The sequence below is a fragment of the Camponotus floridanus genome, unplaced genomic scaffold (assembly GCF_003227725.1).
Source record: "Camponotus floridanus strain SB8 unplaced genomic scaffold, Cflo_v7.5 scaffold5, whole genome shotgun sequence".
NCBI classification, from domain to species: domain Eukaryota; kingdom Metazoa; phylum Arthropoda; class Insecta; order Hymenoptera; family Formicidae; genus Camponotus; species Camponotus floridanus.
Genome location: NW_020229658.1, coordinates 2,292,959 through 2,320,036, shown reverse-complemented (window position 1 = coordinate 2,320,036; position 27,078 = coordinate 2,292,959). Strand labels below are relative to the sequence as shown.

At 36.5% G+C, this 27,078-nt stretch overlaps 2 protein-coding genes across 3 annotated transcripts in view; one reads left to right on the top strand and one right to left on the bottom strand.

Annotated features, from left to right (window-relative positions):
• LOC105255790 (RNA pseudouridylate synthase domain-containing protein 1) overlaps positions 1–27,078 on the bottom strand; it is a 90,309-nt gene that overhangs the window by 40,078 nt on the left and 23,153 nt on the right. The window lies entirely within an intron of this gene.
• The window catches only part of LOC105255793 (storkhead-box protein 2), a 78,444-nt gene that overhangs the window by 30,295 nt on the left and 21,071 nt on the right, over positions 1–27,078 (top strand). For both annotated transcript variants that reach the window (XM_011265289.3, XM_011265290.3), the window contains exons 2-3: positions 11,378–11,623; positions 20,672–20,867. In XM_011265289.3, the coding sequence (XP_011263591.1) occupies positions 11,423–11,623; positions 20,672–20,867 (397 nt within the window). In that variant the 5' untranslated portion in view covers positions 11,378–11,422. The remainder of the gene's footprint in view (positions 1–11,377; positions 11,624–20,671; positions 20,868–27,078) is intronic.

Genomic DNA, 27,078 nt, shown 5'->3' with positions numbered 1-27,078 from the left:
TGAATAATCTCTCCGCAAGAAGAATGAGCATCATTTCATGATTATATTACGCTAGACTAATGAACGTGTAACTGAGAAAAATCGTTTGATTGTACCAACAAGACGTATCTGATAGAAGGCATTTTGGTTAAACCAATCAGAATTTTTAATTATCACGATAAGACTCGATTTTTTATAACTAGAACATTTAATAGACTTACTTTCAGGATTTGGTTAATATTTTCTAGTTGGATCTATAAAACTTCTTATTATAATAATTAAATACTTTTTATCAAAAATTTTTGTACACACTTTTTATCAAGAATTTTTATGACGCACAGTGATGCCATTTTTTTGTAAATTTAATATTATTAAGAAAATTATATAAATTATATAAATAATATTATATTAATATTATCAAGAAAATTTGATAAATTTAGCAGGAAGAAATTAATCATACTCATCTGATAATTCCTAAAGGAATTCTGATTCGTCCATTTTCCAACAGACATACTGGTTGAATACCAGATTTCTAATTAATGTAATCAAATTTTTTTTCTCAGTGTGGCGTTACATCAGGGGACAGATCAGAGTATCGAATTATAGAGATAATGTCACGATCACGACGATATTTTAGTCAATAACAAGCTAAAACTGCGCGAAGGCAATTCGTGATCATTAGGATCTCGCCGATTGCAATCTTTAACTCACATTTAAAGACGAGGAGGGCCTTTCGACGAGACGGTTCTTACGTTGCTCGCAGGAAACGAGGGGTCTAGCTTGTTTCTCGCGAGAGAGAAGAAAAGGAAGAGTGATTTTAACCGAGAAACTCGCGTGTTCCGCGTTTATTTGCGGCTTGGTGCTAAGTCGCGCCTCGCTTAGAGAGTGAAGATTTAACGGAACGTGAAAAATTAATGGAATGAAACTCTTCTGTTTTTTTTTCCTCCAACGTCAACGCGCGGTGACCCGGGATACAATGCACGCGTGATTAATCACGCTTGTTTAACGGACGGATGTAACGCGAATTTACATCGCGCGCATCACATACATACATACATAAGTGCTTGATCGATCGGCGCGATCGATCGATTGAACAAATAGCGCTTAATTTTCCGTACGGCGCCGTGAAATTTATCGTTAAGCATTTAGCGCTCGCGTATCGCGAGATTTATCGCGCTCGCAGGATCGAACGTTCTACTGCCCGATACGATAATTTCAAGCACATAATTATACGTCGTCACTGCTAATTAATTAATATATTGCGTCGGATGGAGCCGGGTATTTCTCGAATATGCACGCCTGTATACTTATACCTATTCATCCATGATAAAATCGAGAACTAATATTCGCCCGATAGTCGATACTGAGCATCGATCGCTCGTAAAGTATCCGCGCCGAATGTAAGGCAACGATCGAAAGTAATTTATTAACGCTCGGCTAAACGAGTTTCGCAGAGGGACAAAAACTGTAAATTTGCACAGGGGAATGATAAATACCTGTGTTTACGGCAAGAAATGTGCGAATACCGATCGCGTGTAAACTAATTTCACATTAGCTTCATTTACGAGATTAATACCTCGCATCTGTATCCATTAAATCGTAGCCCATTTACTTTTTCATTTAACTTCTTTCTCATTTAATTCACAAATAGACTGAGAAAATTGAGAATGTTTGTCGCTCGAAAAAACAAAAAAAAAACTTGCAAATTCAAGGTGTCGTTTACCGATCGGCGTTCGTTATTGCCGGCACCGTCACGGATCCGCTTGAGGTATATATGAAAGAGCAAACGTTTTGAGATAAATCGGTTGTGGCACTGTAACGGCACGTACGTACGTGCAGTCGATCGCGACGCGTTTCGTTGAAAGATACCTGTGTTGTCGGCAGAAATGGAATAGGTTCGAAGCGGGGGCGTTTCGTGCCGCCAGTCCCGAAGGAGTTTTCAATAAGCTCGCGACTTGCTCTAATAAATCCCGCGCCGAGAACAATTCGCGATAAATCATTTTCTAACGGCAGCAACAGTGTTTGCGCTATAACGGTAATTGGTCCAGTCGCTCGGTATCACGGGTCTGGAAGCAGCGAGATATTAATGATCACGCTAGACCAGAGCGTATAACAAAGAGACATGTTATTCGTTTTGCAACACCCGTTCAACGTCTGATCGGTTTCCTCTTACAACTAACGCTTTCCTTTTCGAAAACGACCACGAAGAGACGTGCCGCGCAGGAAATAATGAGATCTCTTGGTCAATTTATTCTCGATTAAATTAGCAATTTTTTATTTTCGTTTCGGCTTATCTTCGAAAAGTGTGATTTAAGAAAATTAATATTTAATAATAATGAACTAGAATTTTTTCCCTTCCTCTTTTTCCGAAGCCTGAATAATGAATTGCAACAAATATTAGAATTTAATTAGCTATAAATTGTGGATTTTACATTTCTGTTCAGACATTTCTTCTTACTTGTGATTCATGGAAAGCAGTGATGTTAGCAAACGGCAATATTTATTTATTCGTCGTTAAGGATTTCCGATGGCTATTTACTGTTCGTTATACAACTAATACAAACATATTAATATACACACACCCACATGCAGCTAAATTAGCTTCCTCCTACGACCGCACTTTCCTCTCCTCGAGCGACCGCGGAAAAATAGGCTTTCGACTCGATCTGTCGCTGTTCGATCAACCTGACGGCAAGTAATGAAAATAATAGCCGCACATGTATCGACATTGATGCACACTGCCGGTGAGTGTACCTGCGTGAGTGGACACATGTTCGCACAACCTCGAGGTCGATGGAAAGTGAAAACTGACTTCTGAGTCCATTAGGTTGTCATACCCTAGCGCGTCACGCATATGTTAACGCAAAGAGGAGCTCTATTTATTAATCTTTTAGACTCTAAGAGATAAGACTCTAAGAGCATTCTTCAAGTGAAAATTTAATTTGTTTACATTAGCAAACATTATTATATAATGCTAATTAAACAATGAACTATGTGCACGTAAAATTGACAAAATTATGATAAAACACATAAAATTGAGATGAATAAATAATAAAAATTTAATCAAGTTTTCTTCTTATTAATTGTTGTCTATTTATCATTATATCTATGATTAAAAGAAGGATAATAATTTAATCATTCTAAAGATGAATTTAAATAAAAAAGTTAATAATTATACGTTTAGAAAATAAAGCTTCTCAGATTAAAAATATTAATATTATTAAATCGAAATAAATAATTCTATTGAAGAGATAAATAAACAACAATAAGAAAGAAGTATTGTTTCTTCCCTGCGTCCCAACCGCGCTGTGGTTTCATGCCAATTTTTGATTTAATTTTTATTCTATTTTATTTTTTCCAAATTCCTAACTATTAGGAGTAAATAATAAATTAAAGAATCTCAAAGTTATAAAGTTTCAAAGAAGAATCAGTGTTAAATGTTAATGTTAAAAACAAGATTAATAAATGCGTTTTTTAGGATATTTTACGATAAATAATTATAAAATAAATTAATCTAGAAAATACAGATAAAAGATATATAATAAATATTTTTGAATTTCCTTTCTTATTCTCTCTATTTCTCTAACACAAGCACATATCACGAGATTTTCTAATATAATGCGTGCGACATAGGGATCGCTGATAATGATCCACGTGCCAACAATTAACCATGCATTGCCGGGTCGTTATTACAGATAGGAAGAGAAGCGCTGGGAACGATAAAGCGTAATTAGGATCGTACGTACCAGAGATGCACTATGCGCGCTTCTGTCGTTAATAATACATGTGAGTACGCGCGTCCTTGCATGATCTTCAATTCTCCTAAAGATTTCTCGTCATGATATGTCTCCGTAAAAGTCGTTCTTGCAAGAATACATACTTTCTTTATCGCGAAATGTCCCTTATAATATGCAGTGTCGGTTAATGATCGGTACGATTTGATCGTTCGCATGTGGCGGCTTTGAGGCTTCCGGTAGTCTCGCAAAGTAATTGTTTTACGCCTTGGGGTATCGAGTCGGGCCTATCGGGAATGATCTGCTGCTTCTTCGAGAGATTCGATGGAAAGTAACGTTTCCGTGACACGCTACCTTCGGACGAATTATTACGCGAAATTACAGCTTCATTACAACGTGCGCGCGAGTCTCACTTTCTCTAATGTTTAAATTAATTAACAGACCTCCTTCATATTGCGACACAAAAATACACTGAGTAAATTTATTAAATTTATGAAATTATTAAATTATTAAATTAACTATTAATTTTTATTATTAGACAAATATCGATTGCTATATAATTAGTCTTGAAATAAATATAGTTTTTTATCTGTAACGAAATAAAACCTTCATAGTGGATTTGTATGTTCATTTAACATATCTCTCGATTTTTTTAGTAACGCATCGGCGCATCTAATTTCGCGCTTGATGTAATATATATGCAATAGCATGATCGATACCTGTTTAATAGGTATTAAACCGATAGGAAAGCGCGAGACTTGTATACGTATATGCTACTTAGAGACCACCATTCGCGTGAAAGTTTCGCGGATCGATGTTTCGCAATTATGGGACTGGCTATTCAACGAATTAACCGTCTTATCTATTACAACGGAGCGTTAACTGCTGTCCTGGATTAAATTACGACATAAATTATATATATTGCCGCTGCTTGCTTGCACGCGCACAAATAGCGCGTGCTCGTGCATACGTAAAATTGCACGTGCACACACGCGATCCGTATCTTGTACAGCCCAAGATGAGTAAGATATGTTTCATGTATCAAAAGCAGAGAAGCGTCGTTTTATATTTTTCATACCATTATATTTCTCTTTGCAGCATGTTTGTGTGTGCATATATCATTAAAATAATTTTTTTATTATCGCGGAGATATCGATCTTTCACAGAGAGTATGAGCATGATTTCTCTTTAAATAATTATATAGGCGTGAATACAAAAAAAGTATATATCATATAAAAATATTATTTCTTGATATATTTTCCATTTCAGACATATTAAAAGAAACTTTTATTTTTTCATGGCATTTTCACGGGATCACGCGTTCGCATTATGTTCTCTATGACAATGAATATTAACGGAATGATTATCGCGATTCCGTCGACACGGCTATTATTCGCCGCGGGATTCTTTAACCGCGGAAAGTTACACCATCCCAAGGACTCCAACCGTCCTTACGTCCGGTAATAATTTATCCTACCAAGTTGAACCACCTTCGTCGCGAACCGGTACGAGTCACACTCGAGTGCGGTTGACATCCTTTAGTCGCGCAGCCGTATCCTTGTCACCTCTCGCTCGCGTTTCTCGCTGGTCGCTCGTTAACACATTACGAAACCTGATTTTCCACAGTAATATTTTCCACGTCGCGGAGGATCGCGCGCGAGAAAAAAAGTTCGTCATCGTCATTATCATTCGACGGAACGAGCGTTATTTATTAACCGACAGCGCTACTCGAGGAAGCGCCTTTATTGCGACCAATAAACATTTACTTTAAACTGGAAATGTAAACTACTCCAAGCTGCTCCGATATTTTTAAAAACAGGATGTCCTACAACTATCGCATTTCCAGTTCAAGAATATGAAATATCTATTATATCTATTATATGTATAGTGTATATATATACATATACAGGATATTTCTTAATAATTGCGAAAAATTTTAGATGATTCTTTGTCGAAAATTAAGGGAGGTTTTTCATATAAATATATACTCCTACATTCCTCTCTGTGGAGTTACATTCCTCCAAAAATGAGGGTAAAAATTAGATTTTTTTTCTCAAATTTGAAACAAGTTAAAGTAATGAAAAGGTTATTTATATTAATATTTTAATATATAGATTATATATATTATAGAATATTATACAATAGCTTTTGTGAAAAATCTATGTGTCCCTTTATATATCTTCCAAAGATTGGAAGGAAAAAAGGAAGGAAAAATAGTGCCTTTTAAAAATGCTTTCTAATATCGCACGTGTCAGCGATACAGGCTAACGCTAACGATACCAGCGACTCGGATATCAAAGGAAATATCGCTCTCTCACGTGCTCCTTGTTCTGGAGTGCGTGCTTCCTTGGCAGAACCGATTTCCGATTTCATGCGGTAGTCAGCGTGCCGTTAAGATCGTTTGATTTAATTGCGGCAATATCGATGCCGATATCCCCCCAGCTGGATCGGAATTCTAGCTGATTGGTGCGACACCACTTGGTGCCACCAGGCCTTTCTCTCCATCGTTATTTCAATAATGCTCACGTACGCGCATTATCCGCTCACAATTGACATCCTTCAACCTGTGCTGTCCGTTCGACGTCACCCGCATGTCCACATCCTTTACCGTTGCTTGTCATTATGAAAGAAGAATCGTGAGTAGTTCCCGGTATGATTTTTCACCTGTCAATACGAACGCGAGTGTCTATCTTAAAATGTAAATAAGCGCGATAGCGCTTGATATTTTCTGCAATTTTTCACGACGCGCAGCATCGTCCTCTCTTGTATCCTCCGCTTTTTCCCCTTTGCTGCAATGTTCCGGAGGTGAAGGCGTGAGAACTGGGTCTTCGGGATACACCGCTGATACATTAGAATATCTTCTTGACCTCCTCAGCATAATATATGCCATGAGGAAGTTAGTCGTTTTTCCCCGTAGAAAATCTTGTTTCGAAAGATTAGATATCTAACCGAGTTGGCGATAGATTCACATTAAAATTATTATAATTTAGTTATTGTAACATTAACTTTTTTAAATTGTTATTATCTATTATAATATATTTAAATTTGTATAGATCATCTTTTGTTATTAATATTGTCCATTTTGCTTGCTTTAGCTTTCGAATCGCAACTTGAATCACGTTACAAAACAGGTGCACGCATTCTGATGGACGTACCAATGGCCGTTCGGTATAAAATGAGTCGGCGCATATAATGATAATGAGGCAAATCTCTCGATAAAATTCCCGGTGTAACGTTAATTAAGCCGGAATCTAGAAGATACAATTATGTGATTCTTAAATGGAAACCTGGCGTGTGTGGTAATTTCGCATCTTGAGTTTCTTGATATATCCTATTACGTTGAACTATGTCGGTCGTGCGAAGCGAGAGTCACGCAACTTTTTTTCTCCCAGAATCATCGAATCGTGGATATGGTTTGAAGTGAATTTCTATCTTTTCACTAGAGATTTTTGAACCCGTCTTTTGTGTCAAGACGGTCATTCGCTCTCCTTCCTCCGCAATAATTATTCCCGCGGACTTATCACATTAATATTCATATTTCTTTAGTCATTATAAGTTTTAAAAAAATCTCAGACATTAATGACAATGTCAAACGTGAATGACGACCGATCGAAACTTTCTATTTACGTTCTCATCGTTGATTGTAAAAATTTATCATCCTCCGAGCCTTGCAGTGAGTCCCGATGTAGTCATTGATAACGCTCGTTGAGATTTCAATGACCATCTCGAGCAAGATCAACGGCGGCACGGACGAAGATTTGTCTTTATTTGGACTTCCATTAGGCCGAGACGTTGTTTAATCGTTCCCGTTACACGTTTTACGAGAATGGTCCGCCCGAGAAGTACTTTCTAGACACACTTGAGTCCGGGGTACGTGGCTGGTCTTCGCCGTCGAGAAGATCAACGATACATCAAAGGATCGTACAATGACTACGCCAAGGATGAATTTGCTCATCATATATGAAAGTTTGTTTTCTTAACAACCCCCTATGGCCTAGCGGATATTCTTCGAAGTGGTGTATATTAAATAAAAAAACAAACGTTAAAATTCCCAAAGAGAAAGACGCCAGAGAGACTTTGTATCGACGATATTTTGCGCTTCGACAAATTGCCCGACAGGTTGTCTAGCAAGAAATTAATGACGCCACTATTTTAGGAGGAGCAGACTAATAAAGCGACGTGCGGAACTTTGATAGATATATAAGGCGCTTTAAAAAAAATGCAAGACACTATTTGATGTAGAGGATTCTAAATTTAGATGAGCAGGCTTGAAAGGTGACATTAGAAGGAACGACAGAATGTATTATCTTCAGTATTGAACGTAGGTGGTTATTGCTCGGCTTAACCAAACGTATAATCTTTCTTGTGACTTACGAGGCGCGTAATTAAGTTGTGATCCATCCTTTCACCAGGTATGTTTCTGTAAATGTGTTAATCTAACGCGGGGAATTATCTTTATGAGTGATCGATCACGGAAATAATAACCGCGTTAATGAATTCTTCCCGATGCATCGTTTGATTATTATAATTACAATTATAATAGCTCGTGACTCGCGCATTACGAGGAATCAAGGAGAAACCTTCCACTTTGCAGCGGCCCGGAAAAGCGCGGAGAGGAAAATTAACGGCGAGAACGTTAATTACTTGTCATCGTATCCCACGCGCAATTCGATCGACGACTACGGCTGTACAGGTGCACATGCATACAGGTTCAGGGATGCACCGGCGTGCATCGACTCGGTGCGGGCGCAGCTACAATTGACGAGACGTTAATGAGAACCGAGCGCTTCGGCGAATGAATCATGCGACAGGAAGTCCTTTTTCCGCGACGGTCGAACACCTTCCGCTCGGCGAACTGGTACAAGGTGAAATCGAGCTTCGATCCGGCAGCGAAAAGGCTCGTAATGGCTCGCGAGATGGATCCTTTTTCTTTTCCCCGTCCTCTCTTTCTCTCGAATTCGTGTCTTGTTTTGGAATAATTTCTCTTGCATCGAAGTTGGTTCCTTCTCCAGACAGGGATAAACTATTTGCCAAGTACGCGCTGAGAAAATTGCGCCATTGTATCGGTGAGAATGAGATACTTCGAGATATGTCGGATAAAAGTGCGCCAGACAGTCGCGCTCAAAGAGCGGATGGCACGATAGACAACGCGAACACGGGAAAGATTAGATCCTATTAAATTTTATTCTTCTCTCTCTGCCTCTCTCTCTCTCTCCATCTGCGCGAATCTTTTTTATTTCTCGATATTTCCCCGCGGGATACCATCAACGCGACGCGATCGCGTGAGAGAGGTCGCTATTTCACAAGAAATTATTCAATGCCGTCTATTACACGTAGACAGAAAGTGTACGATTAACTATCTAATTATCTTCCGATTAAAAAATAATGCGATAGTTGCGGTACATCAGCGTATCCCGTACGCTCGTTACGCATCATAAAGTATCTTATCTGCGTTATCAAGTATCTATTAATGTCAGGAAGTAAACTTTAGTTATTAATAATCATGTATGATTTTCCAATAAAACACAGCGTTCATCTCCATTGCAAAATAGTGAAACATAAGATAATAATAGTCCATTAGCTAAACTTCGCAATAATAATTCCTTGTATCCGGTTAAATCTGATTTTATCATAAAATGCGAAATATTCTTCATCAATTTTCTCAATAAAATTTTAATAAATTGTACAATTTGAAAAAACTAGTTTAAGCTTGGTTTTGATTTAAAGAATTGTGCAGTTCCTCTTCCTTACGCCGGATATACTGCGGTGCATTTGGCTCGAGGTTATATGGCAATTAAGGTCAGATTGAATTTACGTGTACGAACGGCTGAATCGATGAAGCAATCTTTTGCCTCTGGCTTGGCTCCAGAGCAAGAGCCGCGATAATGCAGGGTGCGATGATGACCATCCCTTTTCTTATTACTCGACGCTTCGTCTCTCTATGAGCTATAGCGCCACGTGGAGTTTCGCTGCTAAGGGCGTTCCACCCTTCTGCTTGGTGATGAACAGCTAAATCAATTAGAGCGGGAGACGTTGATACAATATATAGGGATACGTGATGTTGTCTTCTGGCTTTTAGAAGATGAAGAGGAGAATGATTACAGAATTTCTCAACTATCACAATCCTCGTATATTCACACGTTAGGCTTTTATAAAAATATAGAATATTCTTTTTCCACAAAATAAAATTTTTATATATATATATATAATATGTACAAAATATTGAAAAAAAAAATATATATATATATATATATATATATGCAGATTATATATCCTGGATATTAAATTAAAAAATCGATTTTCTGAGCTAGACAAAGTATATTTATTTCTAGTACTAATATAAACTTCTCGATAGTATACATAATTCATATTCGAACAAACTGAACTGATTAAATACAAAAGTGAGTCGAGAACCACTGATCTTAGATCCTGCGAGCGAAATTTCCTGCAACACACGTTCAATAAAACAGCTGTACGCATCACGGACATACCGCGAGTGTAGAAAGAGAGAAAGATAGTTTTGTGCCAAGTCTCTCACGTCGCCTGCAACTTTCGTGAACTCGTATAATAGTACGATGAACTCACCTCCGCTTTATCTCTCTCCATGGTACGACGATAAGAATAATTGGACGTAAGATGGCACAGCGCGTTAGGAGAGACGGAGGTCTCCGTTGCGTAAAATTGCAGGTCATTCGCAGCCCTCTGCTATCGAGCATATCTACAGTTTTCGGTTACGTAACATATAGAATCATCCGAATGCCTTATACATAATTTCACGAAATAACTTCTTCAATTTCAAATATTTCTTGATAAATTAATTTAATTACTACTTTCTTGCTTTCTCTGATTTGTTACATAAAATTTATTAATTTGAGGTAGAATTAAATAGAAAAAAAAAACCAAATATGTAAAATTTATTAAATTTACTATTTAATATATAATAGTATTATATTATTATTAATTTATAATTTTGACAGAATTTATGTATACAAGGTATTTTTTAATAAGTGCGAAAAATTTTAGATGATTCTTTGTCGAAAATTAAGAGAAGTTTTTCATATAAATATACATAGATTTTTATTATAATTTTATTTTTGTTCCCATTTTCCCAACATTTACTCTAATTTTATTTTTATTTTAAAATTAACTTTTCGTAATTTGAAACCTATACTATTTATCGTGCTGTGCACAATAAGATATTTTATTTTTTTTTAACTACTGATTTCATGAAAAAAATAAAAGAAATAAAAAAGTTTTTAAATAAATCAAACTTTTTAATGCATATTTTTAGATAATCATTCTGGCCCATTAAAAAGTTCTAATAAAAAATTGCATAGAGATTGCTAGTTTCCTGTTATAACAATACGGGAGACTGAAAAAATATTAATAAATAACCTTTTTATTAGTAGAAAATATCCATCTAATTTTATTTCTTTAACTTGTTCCAAATTTGAGAAGAAAATAAAAACCTTTTTACTCCCATTTTTGGAGAAGTGTAACTCCACAGGGAGGGATGTAGGAGTATGTTTATACGAAAAAAAACCCCTTAATTTTCGACAAAGAATCATCTCCTAAAATTTTTCGCACTTATTAAGAAACACCTATATAATTTTTAAGCAAAAAATTTTGTATTTCATTGTATTTCTTTTTTTTTTTTTTTTCAGATTTCGCAATGCCACCGCCGTATCATTGTCGTTAGGGCCCTCGTAATGGCCTCAATCTTAGGAGATGGAACGGGTCCCGGAGGCCCCGGGACCTCCCGATGTCTCTTGCTTCTGCAAAGGTCCCTGGCGATTCAATTGACCAGAGGTCCACCTCCTCACGTCGCGAATGCCAGTCAACGAGAAAGTCCAAAGGAACATCCAGCCGACGAGATGTGGATGTACGATAAAGGCTACAATCTGTTTCAGGTGAGTCGCATTTATTTATATCTTTGTTTATCCTATAACATTTCGATATCCTCAATTTTATCGCATCGCCACGCGAGTTTAAGCAATTTTTCACTGTTCGATAAACACGCGTTTGTCACTTCCGCGTGTGATGCACTTTTTCTTGCTCGGGAAATCACCGGCGCCGGAAAACTTTGCGGAAGCGAACATCGGAAAAGAAAACGCGACGTTCGTCGACGTCGAGGCTCCGTCGAGACTCCGTTCTTTTCGTGTCTCCCGCTTTGTTCTTTCATCTTCTGTCGACACACGGGTCCTTTACGGTAAAGCAGACGTTGATTGCCCGCACCGTTACACCACAACGAGACAATGTGAATTACGAGCAATTTCGCAAAAGCAAGCATAATCGAGGAACGACAGGTTAAACGGCGGAAGCTTGTTCTCGCGGCCGGCGTTGTTGGCGACTCTCTTTGCTAATAAATTTTTCGCTTTACATCCAGAATTCCTTCCGAACGACGGCGAAACGAGAGAATGCGATATAAAACGACGTCGGCGGCGCCGTGCGCGTCGTAATCCGCCTCGTCTCGAATTTATCGCCACCAATGCGTAACGTGTAACCGCTGAATATTCAACAGCGGTCTATTGTCTGGTTTGGGAAATTGTATTAATCCTTCCACCAATATATAGCCTGCAGTTACGAGAATGAAATATAGACGGTATTATTACACAGTAAAAAATAAAATGTTAATTATAACATTTTTCGAGACATTTTTCATGTCTCAGGAAATCCACTTTAAATTTTAAATTAAAATAACGCATTCGTCGTATATTATTTATTGACAAACTAAAAATGTTAATAAATAATTGACACAATAATTTACATTTATTTTTGTTATCGTGATTTTAAGTGTAATGTAAAAATAGCATGCAAATTAATTAAAAATTACATGAAAAGATAGTTACAATAACTCGTAAGAAATGTTGGACATTAACATATAATTTTAATTATTTTCACTTAAATTATTTGTAATAGAAACATTTGATTTTAGTAAATTTTATTATTTTGTACGTCAAAGTTCAAAATTATTTCAAGATTTACTTTAACTTTTCTTAGAATATTAAACTGACTTTGAGACATGTTGATTGTTTAAAATGATTATGTTAAAAGTACTCAAAATAATATGTTCCATTTCTAAGAGTCATATATAAAGTGTTAAGTTATAAAGTTGACATAAATATGACATGAAAACGTTATAAAAATAATAACATATAGATTGTATGTTAACTTTACATTGAAGTTATGATGTTAATATTACGGTTTGATATAAAAATATGTTACTTTTTCCAAGATAAAATAATAAATGATAAATTTAGAGGATATTTAGAGGATAAATTATTTTCGAAATATTAATTTTTTTCTCATACTTTTGAATAAGATCGCGCGAGAAATAGTCAAAGATTATCGGTGAAGAAATAAAATTGGAACGTGACTGTTCGCAGTAACGAAGTGCTCTCACTTTTTAACGAGTACGTACTCGGCGAAGAAGCACCCTTGCGGAAAAGTCAACGAGCGAGCCTTTCGCTTCCAAAGTTAATAATAAGGAACCTCGATGATGGTGATAAAGCGAGGGTGCTGAATCGTTGAATATGCAAGAATAGCATTCTTTCGGGCTTTCGAGCGATGACCCATTCCCAAAATATCCGAAAATATATTGAGGAGAAAACATCATTCGTGCTAATATCCTTAACAAATTTAAAAGCCTAAGAATTTTTTTAATTAAAAAAAATGAAGGGTGCATTTCGAGAGTCTTAAAAATAAATCTACTTTGGGGGGAATAAATTATAAGTGAGATAATGTACGAGGAAGAATAAGACGCTGTATGCATGTATAAAAGCAGGAAACGGTTGAACGTTGGTGGAGAGGAGATAGAATCTCTCGAGGTCGCGGAATGAATTAGATAGGCCTTCTATAATTGTTAAGTCAATTAGATGTTACCGCAGAAATGGTACTATGTATGTTCCATTTGCTATTGTGGTTCCGCATGGTTTCGCGTCATATACTGACCGCTTTATCGATGTCGGCGGATAATAATCGGCCGGCGAAGATACGATCGCTTTTCAACGAAGCGATCGTCTTAAAAGCCCGTGTGCAATCTGCAGATCGCATCGATATCGCGGTACACGTTGTTTAGAATGTTGTATCCGAGCTTTACATTCGATGTAGATATTTCGATCGATTCATTTTATCGAAGGGCATCGAATAAAATTCCGCAGAAATCTTCTCATCGGCGGAAATGCCCAATGAGATAACGATTGCCAAAAACAAACTGACAGATAACTTTTATAAATAATTTTATAAATAAATTTTATTATTTAATATTTATAGATATTTTTAAATTTTAATTTTTTAAATTTTAATTTTAAAAATTAATTTTAATTTAAAATTTTAATTTTTAAATATTTATTATAATTTAATAAATTTTTGTACTATTAATAAGATTGCGTGATAACCTGATATAAATCGAGAAATATTATTATCGTCCTTTCTTGGATAGAAAAGCGACAATGACGAAGGAGCGACAGTACGGGGATCTATTACCGCGCAGCAAATCTCAGGTTACTAAATAATAGGGCATTGTGCTGGATGCGGCTTTTCGATCCGCAAAGTTTATGTTTACGAGATTTATCGAGGCCTTTCAGATGGTACACGCGGTCTGCATTCGAGAAAAGGCGCTTTACGCTTCCTCTCGCGAGTGCATTGCCGGTCGCGCTCGTTGTGACGTTTTTAAATCACTGTTATTACGATACACCGATCGCGTATTGCCCCGGGGATGGTCGACAACGATCCGGACACTTTCCATCCGCGTGGCAATTTCCGCCATCACCGGGCCGCAAAAAGCGCGCGACGTCGAGGCTGCATTAGTCTGTTACATTCGCTCTTTTATATCACTTGTTCGCGGATCGATTCGATTACGAAAATATCGATCATCTCTCTCATCTGAAGTTGCAGTCACTTTCATGCTTCATAAAATTGATGCATCTAAGCTTACGTGCCCAAAAATATTGCAGCAATATTATTAATATTGTTGTAACATTGCAATATTGCTGCAATGTTCTGTGCTGTATGGGTGACTGAATATATTACGATAATTCGCCTCAAACGAAGTATAATTGTATTTAAAAAGATGGCCCATTTCATAAATCGGTTTAAAGAGAAAATTCATACGTGGGCGAGGCTTCGCTCGATTACACGATCGAATCGCGAATATCGTCGAAGCGTAATAGTCGTTGGACCAGGCATCCCAGAACGTAACTAGTGCATTGCAGAAGAGAACAATAAAATCAAGTGCGCATCTTTCGAGCTGCCAAGATTCTGTCACTTTTCTTCCTCTCTCTCTCTCTTTCTTTCTCTCGGATGCTTCCGTTCGTCCAAGTTTTCGCTGATCGTGTCTCTCTCTCTTTCTCTCTCGTCGCCGGTTCTCATCACCGTCGTCGACTTCGTAAATCAGCGCCATGCAGCGTATATCGCGAGCCGGTCCGACTTTTATCTCCCGTGCGAGAACTCGTTTATCCGCGGGACGCCCATTCGTCTCGAAGCAATTCGCGTGATTGTCTATTTGTTTGCCGATTTAATTGCAAAAAAATGCACGAGAAAGAGGGACGCCTTCTGTGTCTCCCCTGCTTCTTGTCGCGCGCTTTCGTCTGCGAGTCTCGGATTAACGATGACATAGAATGCCGGGACTTATCCTCCGCCTTACGATATGTAGATACCGGTGGTATCACAAGTATTTAGTTTATAGGATATACGATATCGCGATCAGATTTTTACGAATGTTGCCCATTCTGAATAACATATTTTAATAAATTCTTGTTTGGCATCAGCAAAAGGTTTCTTCGATCAAGATGTAAAAGTTAATCTTCCGAAAATGTAATATTAATTTCTTAGGAGGGAGAAAGAGAATTATTATATATTATGATAATATAAAGATAATATATAATATAATTTAAATGAATAGAAATATTTATTTTTATAATTTCATCTTTTAATAAAATTTCCTTTCCTATAACGCGCGAGAGATATGATCTAATTTAGGAGATTGTTTGGTTCGGTCAGTCGAAACAAAAAAAAATTTATATTTTTCTCTGTAAAATATCTCATTATATTGACATAAAGCAGAGTGCGTGAGAGTCGACGCCTATGTGTCAATGCCTGGATATGTAACTGCATCCAGTTAGAAAGAGAGATCCCCGCGTCTCCTGCCCAACAAACTATTCGTGCGAGAACGCACGCTGTACTCGCGATATTAGCATATAAATTATATTATCGTGATTTATGCTTGCAGTCTGCGTATCCACACGGGGCTATAGGGGGTTGCTGATTAAAATTCGAGACGCGGGCGAATGTCTTGATGCCTGTCGTCCAGTAATGGTTGATAAATAGATCAATTTCGAAACGATCTTCAAAGACTAAACGCTTTCTATAAAAATTTTCTTTGAAAACACAGCGGTTCGTAAAAGAAATATTGCATTTATCTTAATTCTAGCCCATCTCACAAAGCAATTAAAAATACTTTATTATACACAGTAAAAAATTGTGCGCCCATATGTTAAAATTTTCTTGTGTTACCACGTTTTGATTAATACTTCAATGTAAAATTAATATATAATTTATATGTTATTATTTTTATAACATTTTCATGTGTTACATTTATATCACCTTCATACTTCATTACTTTGTATATATCTCTTAGAATGGAATATTATTTTAAGTATTTTTAACAAATATTTTAAACAATCAACATGTCTCAGTCAGTTCTAAGAAAAGTTAAAGTAAATCTTGAAATAATTTTGAACTTTGACGTACAAAATAATCAAATTTACTGAAATTAAAGGTTTCTATTACAAATAATTTAAGTTAAAATAATTACTATTATATGTTAACGTCCTCAACACTTCTGATTACAACAGTACGAGTTATCGTAACTATTTTTCATGTAATTTTTAATTAATTTGTCTATTATTTTTACATTACACTTAAAGTCACAATAACAAAAATAAACGTAAAGTATTGTGTCAATTATTTAACATTTTTAGTTTGTCAATAAGTAGCATACGACGAATGAATTATTTTAACTTAAAATTTAGAGTGGATTTTCTGGGAAAGTCTGTGAAAAATGTTATAATTAATTTTATTTTTTACTGTGTACGAACACGATATATATATATATATATATATATATATATATATATATATATATGTATCTATATATTATAAAGATAAAATATATACTTTGATAACTTTAATAGATGTGTACTAACGGCTTATCTATAAAATATCCTCGATGCCAGTGTAATAAAGTTTTGATAGATCGATAAAGGAGGGGTCAACGCGGCGCAATAATATCGCGGAGCGAATGACGCTGGCAATAAGTTTCTGTTGCATTTCGTTCGACTCCGTTAACCGCTCACGTTCGTATGCGCGGCGTCTCAAGTTAGGGCTTTAAAAGGATAGGCGTATACGCGCGGCGCGAAAGAGCACGGCGAGTATATTGCATAATAATTAACGGGCAGCCAACGACCGTACAACACCCTATAGACCGTATTGCCGCAAGTTCATTGCCGGCACGGAAATCGCAATACGTACATTACGTGCGCTGAGCACCGCGTCGCCGATTAGCAATCGAGGTCCGTTCTGCACCTTCCACATCTTGCCATAATTTATTTCCTTCTTCCTCTTCAAACAGTGCAAATGTCATTCTATTTTAAATCGCGAAAAATGCAAAATAGCGTGCAATAATTATCTTTTTTATCATCTTATCATGTATTAGTTGAAAAAAATCACAATTCTCAATCTGATTTTGAGTCCTATTCTTTCTCAAATATTCACCCTCGGCGATATTCAACAGTCGTTCTACCGTTCCCCTCGAGTAATCGATATCTACAGCTTATAATAATCTTTTGGGAAATTTTAGGGGGAAGAATATTAGAGACAGGATCGAGATTAAATATAGAAGAAAATGATAAAAATGGCTTTGAATTGATTCAATACGTTTGCGATCATGAAGAAACTTGTGGTAACTCTCTGAACTTTCCTTACAATCTCCTTATTTTTTTACAGCTGTTTTATATAACTCTTACAAAAGAGACAAGTCACTTGCGCAACGTTCATTATTTTCTGTAGATTGAATGAGATTTCATTAGATATTTGCGGAGAAGGAAAGAATGTTATATATTACGCGAGGCATAACGAACGTCGCAATATGGTAACGCTGATTTGTTTAACGATCAAAGCCCTCTTTTTCGCACAGTTAGCTGGCGTACCGCTAGGCTGGATACAGGAGACATGGTAGCTGGTTCAGCGCTAATTATAGTTAACTCAGAACTGTCGCACTCTCACGGTTAGATCCTCCCATGGACAATAAGATCTACTTTATCAACATATCCTGTTGCCCACCCCGGCACATTCCGCGATGCAACGCGATATTTGTATGTAGCCGCACGACTTTCTTGATGCTGCTTCAGGCTTAGCAAGAGAAACATAAAAAATATATATAAAATAAAATAAATAAAATTTTTATGATATTGATATTTGATATTTTAAATAGTATTTTAAATATTTCAACTGATATTTTAAATACAAATAGTAAATCGCTAGACATAAAAAACAATCAACGTTCCAGGACACTTTCATAGAGTTTAGTTGATTACGAGAGAGGCGGACATATATTTTTTTAAATAACTAAAGTGACGCTTTTCTCCGTCCATCGTGTTTAACCGAGCGGAAAAAACAAAGCGTAAAGAGTAATTCGATTGTGTGGAAGGTGTCTCGAGGAGAAAGAGATCGATAGGAGGTCTCGCGATCTCGTGAAATCGATCGTGTCCGCTTGGCTGATTCGACACCGAGAAGCAGCTCCCACGTGGAAGCTGAACGCGCGCTCGCCAACTTTCGAGAAGAAGCGCAGTTTGACGTAATCGAAAAAGTTTCACCCGCCTGAAAATCGCATCTTTCGCCGATTTAATAAATCGGCCACCATCGCGCACACCTTTATCATAATTTCTTCCTCGGCCGTACTCGTCGAAGCGTCAAAAATCTTCGTGTCGTAATCGACACGGTTACGAAAGTCCATCTGTTGTTGTTCGCGCGAGAGATTATAACTTATACCTCGCGAATAAGAGCGTTCGATTCATACGCGTCGAGACGCCTTTTTCGTGATATTAAGTGACATCATTATGAGTTTCGGTAACGAGTCGCCTTGGGACGAAAATATTTTATTTTTATGACTAAATTCGAAAATCCGCGCTCGTTGCATAATATCGGTCGCGTGTTGGTGAAATGCCGTTCGTGAAAGCTTTGTGGAATCATTTCATCGAAGGTCGACTGTGTATATCTATATATATATATATAAAATGAAGAGAGAGAGATCCACGCGACGAATGTATATTCATGATGAAATGCGGAACGCGCGCAGCCTTGGCAAAGGTGGATGTTTGCGCTGTGCTTGGTTGCACAGGCACAAAACGAGGCCTGGTCATTTTCGCGGCAGATCAGATCGATCGCGGACGTGTAATTTGCGGCGGAGGTTCCGTCATTTGGCGGTAACTCCGTCGTCGCCACGGTACGACTTCCAGTTGGTGAAAGTCCAGAGATTCTACGCTCTTATTTCACCGTTAAATGCAAAATTGCCTTGTGCACACGCGGCACGCATTGTGTATTTTTTTTTCTTTCATGGAATTAAATTAAACTGGATATTTCAGTCTCATTTCGTTTCTCTTTTCTTCGGTTCATTTCTTCGTTGGAAACGTCATCGCGACGCCACTGTGAGATCTTAATCATCGCATGCCTCCGCATTATCCTACATTGTTCCACCTACGTTGGCCGAATAATTTAATCTAGCCAGTAAATTACACGACTTAGGTAGATTTTTGTTGATAGATATATTGCCAAGTATGTTAAAAATAAAATCAATTTATTATATAATATATAAAGAAAAACGGGGTATTTTTCACAATCGCGAAAAACCGATGATCCAAACAAGGGCTGTTATAAATCACATCCTGGCCTGTGTCGATCGATTCCAGCACTCCGCACTAATTTCATGGTTTAGACAGGACAAAGAAAAAAGAAAGGACAGGGTCAGAATTATATGGGGCGATACGTTTATGAGCATTGTCCGGGGCTCTCGACCCTATCGCGGCTTATTTTGTGACGCGAATCTATGCGGGGGTTCTAGGAAGCATCTGTAGGGGATGGAATCGCGTTTCGCTCGAAATTACGACGAGGGTGGAACGCCATACGGCTCGACAGAGAGATAAACACTTAGCAGCCACGCTATACTTTAGGGGTAACTTATGGACTTTTATGTGGTACGATGTGTAGCGACTTTTTTTATTGGTAACGCAAGACACGAGTAGTATGCGAATGATAGTTATTATACAGTCATAAGATGTAGGGAAAGAGAAATATTTTTCTGTACAGAAAAAAAGGATCTTCATTCTTGTTTTGAAAATATATTTAGTTTCAACATGGACATCTTGAAATGAGACTATATTGCGTTAATTAAAGAAAAATATAATTGCTTGAATGATTATTTGAATGAAGCCATTATATATATAGTTCAATCGAGAAAAATATATTCTTATGATTTAAGATTTAATTTCCTTCAAAATAGAAAAGAAACAATGTTAGATAGAAAATAATATTTTTAAATCAACAAATTATAATTTTCTTAAAGTGAAATTAAATAATTATATATTTTTGAGGTGACTGAATTACAATATTAAAATAAGACTATAATATCGTTATATAGTTGAAATTTAAAATTATTAAATTCTTCTAAGAAGATTATAAATTGTTATTCGTATATACGAAACAATGAACGCGTTAATTTAAATATATAAGTTTTGATTTGACACTTATTTTTTTCTGTGTGTCATATAATTCTTATTAATTTATGAACTCGAAAATATTTGAAAATAAATAAAAAATTAAAGAAAAGATAATTTTTTATTGTAAACTTTGGACAGAATTTCGAGAAATCTTACTAATTAAAGCTATTTTCGTACGTGTTGCAGAGCTTCTTGGAAGCAAATTCCAAATGCTGGTGGAACGCGGCTTTGGTGGATGCGACGCGGCAGCTTAGGTATAAAGGCCACGTGTCACCGGGTGTGCTGATGGTTAGCGGACCGCCCTGCGCCCTCGAGGTTTTGAGGGCGGCTTGGGCGCGAAACGTTCTACGACCACCCGCAGACCATTCCATCACCTGCCTCGGTACGTACTATTTATTTTATCGATTCGTACATTGCCCCAGGGTCGATTTAACCCGTCTATGTCACCGGGAGTCTGTCTCATTCAAATTGAGATAACCAAAAAGTTTAATTAAAGATAAGGCAATCTGTGAAAGTGAAAGTGAAAGCGCCAATATTTTACAAGAACAAGTTCTTACAAGAGACGAGATAATAATGCGTGACCTCGGTTCCTGGTGCATTTGAATTAAAATGTCTTTAATGCGACACTTTATGCGCGAAAATGACGTACGAGCTACACCTGGTGCATTTTTTTGCTATCCTTGATCAAACTTGACGCGGCGAAATATCGCATATCTAAAAAACAAACTCGAATAGCAAAAGTAAATAAATAAATAAAGCAGAGCACGCATGAATTGTCGTTAAATTTCAAAGAGTCCAAGGATTAGTATGCTAAATAGTGATGTAAAGCGACGTTTTATAAACAGGACGATCGAGGATAGTAGAAAGTGCCCGATCTCTTGTCGTTATTTTGCTTATCCGCTTATTGCTCGTAATCTGCCGCGCCTGTTGTCGATGTACATTCTACAGAAATAGCTTCGCATATCTTATCAGGTAGCCCGTGCACCCGTATGCACTCTTATTTCCAGTCGCGTGCTATTTTTATGTCCCTTTGGCCGGTGTCCCCGGTCTCTTTTTCCACCTTCGCCATTTCTTTTCAATCTTATTGCTCCCTTTTATGCCCCGCGCACTCATATCTATGCACGCCTACGCTCGACTATCTCGCATACCGGGCTTATGCTAATGCGTATCTGCGCAACGGCGTAGGAGCTTCGACTCGTTATTATGTTTGCCGCGATGCGAAAACATTCTCGCAAAAAACGAAAGAAATTTATTCGCGCGATAAAGAACGTGTTACGTGACTCTTTATCCGCCTGAGAAGGCTGCCGGCATGAATATCGAAAAATTACGTCACGAATCGAAACAAGTCTCATAGAATTATTATCATTTTCGTCTGCCTCGCATTTTAGATGTCTTGTGCAATTTTAATATATTAATGCGCGCATATTTTGTATAAATATTACGTCTGTGTGTATAAAATTTCGTGTCAAGTCAGATTAAATCGGAGTCGAAAATGTAATATATAAATATATATTAATATTCATATTTAATAATTAGGAATTTGGCTCAAATAATTAAAAATTAAATCGACTTAATTTTTAATATTAATATTAATATTAATAAATACATATGAATAAGTATATATTAATTCGCGAATAATGACGATTGTTGATGACTTACGTTGATTGCGGTTAATCAGTTAGGAGATACGAGGATTAAAAAAATATTTTTATTAATCGACTGTTGCAACGAATGCAAAGTTTCCGGGCTTTCCGGTTCGCGTGTGAATGCCTGCTGTTAAACAAGCTCGGTTAACATTCCGCTATTTGCCGGATCGGGCGGGGCATCATAATACGCGCGTCTTTATGCGTCTTTATATATGCGCGTGCAACAACGCGGGTTTCGCGCTGCCATAATTGGTCTGCCGTCTACTTCGCAGCGAGATAGCCGGTCCTCCGGTCGGACCGGCTCTTATCCGACTACCCCTTTATTCCACATTCCATCCCTCTTCCGTGCCAACGTGGCAACGACAAACGCGGCTCCGTAAATATTATTACACGATTTTTCAGTTAGCAGTGTGATTTTCGCTCTCAGCGTCACGTTCGATGCGTACAAGATGAGTATTTAGACTCATTAGCAGGAAAATCACGTGCCCGAACGGTCATCCTTTCAATTTGCACGGCATTTCGCAAGATTGTGTCGCGTTATAAAATTAGGAGAAGTGAGCTGGACGTTATATATATATTATATTAATAAATTATAGATAAATAAATTTATTTATTTATTATTTAAATTAAAGTTTAATAATATATATTAATAAGTATTTAATTATCTATAATATTTTAATTAACCTTATGTTATTATTAATTTATATTTTCTCTAAATTTTCTTTAAGTTATTAATAATTTATTTAAATATTAATAATTTATTTTACATTAGTGATTAATAATAAAATTATATTAATATATATAAGTTTTAAATATTTCTTAAATTTTTAATAATTTATGATATATAATATTTATATGACACACACTTGAAATAAAATCAAAATTTCGCATTTTAAGTTTCGATTCCGCTCATCTTTTGATATCATTTACGTTTATTTTTGCTTTCTATTAATATAAATATGATGGATATACAATAGAAAATTGCAAGGTCGTGTTTCGAATTGCGAAGGATTTTCCCGTAATGCGGCTTAGAAAGGTTCGAGCATATACGTATGTATGTTGAAAAAAAAAATAACTGGTGCAATGCGCTCCATAGAAACGACTCGTGATCGGTACGCGAGTCGCATGCCATCCAGTCCCTGCGATGGGCGCAGCGAAAGGGACGTCGACGCGCGCGCGTCTGGAATGCCAGACCTTCCATCTCGCTTCCTCCATATGCCATGGACTGAAATCCATACGGTGCGCTCTCGCGGGGTAATAAATCGGCCTCCTTCGGTGTGCGACAGTAGCGGCATTCCAGGGCGATCGATTAAGTCGTGGTACCCCATTGGACACGCGTGGTCCGATAAGCGACGCATTTTTCACGCATAATTCTCATTTCGCGATTTATCTCGAAGGAATCGCGTGAAACGAGTCATATGCATACCAGCCACCTTGTTATTCGTCGACGAATATTTCTCGTTCTCGTTTTATTGCGAGAATAATAATTGAATAATCATATGAGCAATTATTTATGATTAGTTAATTGTATAATTAATATATATTTATTATAATAATTAATTATATATTTTTTATAATAATTATATATTTATTATAGTAATCATATATTTATGATAATAATTTAAATTTTTTGATTATTTGAGCCAAATCTCTAATTATTATAATAATTATTATTATAATAATAATTATTATTATAATAATAATTATTATTATATATCGAAATCGATATTTCGATTATAATAATTATTATTATTTATTATATTATATTATATTATTATAATAATTATTATAATCTCTAATTATTATAATAATTAAACTTAATTATACATATATTTATTATAAGCAGAATAATTAATTGCCACTTGTATAATTAACATATCCGCCATTATCAGTCTTTCAGTCACGAGATATTCTCGTAACAAGAATTCGCGGCGTTCACGGTAACGCGAATTCCCATAGCGGGACATCGGGATATACACATTATACCTGTTTTAGACGTTGCATAGCGCATATTTATTCAAAATGCGAGTCGCGAATGCTCACGCGGGCCAAGTCAATGTATCAAGAAGATAAGGAACCCAACGAACGTAACGATGAGATTCTGTGGGACGTGCCGCAGCGGACGTGAGGTCGCGGAAATTAATAGCGATGTATCGACATCCAGTTATTTCTATACTTTGAGTCTATACTATAAATAGGCAGCATACATACGCGCTAACGTGGAATGCGCGCTCGTACACACGTTACATGTCGAGCCCGGATGATTGCGATTCAGCATTTTTGTTTGCGCCAGTGCCTCATTCATTATGTATATTGACTAGCTGCAGACGTTGTTAAGACTCCGCACGGACTCTCTGTCGATGTTCTATTAGCGCTGTGCAGACCTCGACTCGAGTATGCAACCGCATTTTATGATGATGAGCGAATGGCGAGCCGAAACGGCGCTTTATCATGCCGGGAATCGCGATTGTGCCATCCTACTCGAATGCGCCAGCACGCGAGAAACGTATCTTCGAACGATCTTTGTTCGCTATTTTAAATCTCAATTATCTGGTAACTGTGTAAAACGCGATGCTAAATCGCAACGTGACTCGTCGTGATAAGGCATCCATGAGGAAATGCACTTTATGAAGAGATGTTCGTTAATTCCCATGCAAAATCGCCAGACGCGATGAGATTTTTTAAATATCTCTCGCAGATATATTTATCATAGTTTTTACCCTAAAGAACATCGATATCTGACTTTCAAAATGTTTGAAAAGATACTTTTAAGACTAGAATTGCGGATCTGATGAGATTATTCCAACAATCATTATTGGCGCCGCGATTCGGTTCGATTGACATTTCTCGGACAATAGTTTACCGATTACTTTCACTTCATTTTTTTTCGAACCGTCCATTTCTATTTTGAGTTAACAAGCAATCTTTCATTCAAACAATAATGATGGCGAATTTACATGCTCTTTAATCGAATCTGTCGAGAGTATTTGACAGTCGTCAAGTGCGATAGAAACAAGAATACGGTGTCGATATCTTGAGGCCAAGGGGTGCTCTAAACATATCTTTGCAATCGTAAAATCTTTCATGCCTCTCGTGTCACGACTTTGCTATTTATCCGATCGAAATAAGCTTTGACGTATGATTACCTTCCTCGCGTCAGAAAAAATTCTTTTCATCACTCGATTAGCGGCGAAAGACTTGTATGCGAATATGGTATTGCCCCTAAACGTATAATCAATATATCAGTGAATATTGTGAATTAATAGCGAAAAGAGTCAAACGACACCTTTCAAATTATATGATCGTAACCTCGAGAAAAAAATTCGTTGCAAAATAAAATTGTTTTTATATTATTATTGCTTATTATCGTTTTGAGATTCAAATCTCCAAATTATTGCTTTACACTTTTCAATTTTATAAATTCTGCTTTGAATTTGAAAGAAAAAAATAGGAAAGACTACATAACTGGTGAACACCTGTTGCTAATTAATATTATAAGGATCTTAAGAGAGCCATATTGCTCGCGATCCTTCAGCCCTCGTATTTAAAAGGGGGAATTAGGAACTTTAAAGCTGTAGAACGCCGAGGAAATCCCACGGTACTAAACGATTCGTTGATTCGTTCCATGTGTGTGCAAACGTGTACACACAAGTGAGACGGCGGTGCCGAGTAACGAGTTATCCGTCTATCCATCTACCACCGCAGTGTAAACGTTTGTAGGCCCATCGATGTGTGCCACGGTATTTTCGAGTGGCAACTTCCTGCCGAGTGTCAGCTGGATCCTAGCGGCCGCCTCATCGTAGATCGACGATTACCACGATGATGGTGGGGTCGAGACACGACATACTTTGCTATTACTTGGCTCCTTCCTGCCGTTCTCGAGGCGTTACTCTGACTCTTTCCGTCTTCGTTTAGTGCTTTTTTAACGCGTCTTTCGCATTGCTATTCATATTCATAAGTCATATTCATAATTTCTCGACGACTTTGTGATTTGCAAGATACCGCACGCCGCGACTTTCCTATTAGATAAGCAATATATCGCATAATCTTATGATTCCGCGAAAGAAAGTGTCAGACACCTAAAGCTGACTATCGGTGCTTTGATATTTTGCACTTCTCAGAAAACGCAGATTTAATGACTCAATCCTAATTATATAATAAACTTCTAATTAATTATAGTAAATAATTTCTTAATTAATTACACATGTATTATACATATACAGAGTGTTTCTTAATAAGTGCGAAAAATTTTAAGAGATGATTCTTTGTCGAAAATTAAGGGGGGTTTTTCATATAAACATATACTCCTACATCCTTCCAATTTTCTCAACATTTATTCTAATTTTATTTTTATTTTAAAATTTAATTTCTCATATTTCAAAATCTATGCTATTTAGCATCGTGCTGTGCACGATAACGTATTTTATTTTTTTTCCTGAAAATTACTGATTTTATGAAAAAAGTAAAAGAAATAAAAAAGTTTCTAAATAAATCTAACTTTTTAATGCATATTTTTAGATGACCATATTCCAGCTCATTAAAAAGTTGTAATAAAAAATTGAATAGAGGTTGCTATAGTTTCATCTTCTTATAACAATACAGACTAAAAAAAATATTAATAAATAATTTTTTTATTAGTAGAAAATATCCACCTAATTTCATTTCTTTAACTTGTTTCAAATTTGAGGAAAAAATAAAAACCTAATTTTATCCCCCATTTTTGGAGGAGTGTAACTTCACAGGGAGGGATGTAGGAGTATATGAAAAATCAATTACAATACAATTTTTCACACTTATTAAGAAACATCCTGTATACAGAAATATATTGATTGATGACTATTTAAACGCTGAATTAATTACGCGTAATTCTTCTCATGGTGTCGATGCGCATCATCTGATGGTGAATCTATAATATCGACAAGTATCGCGTAAAATATTAATCATCGC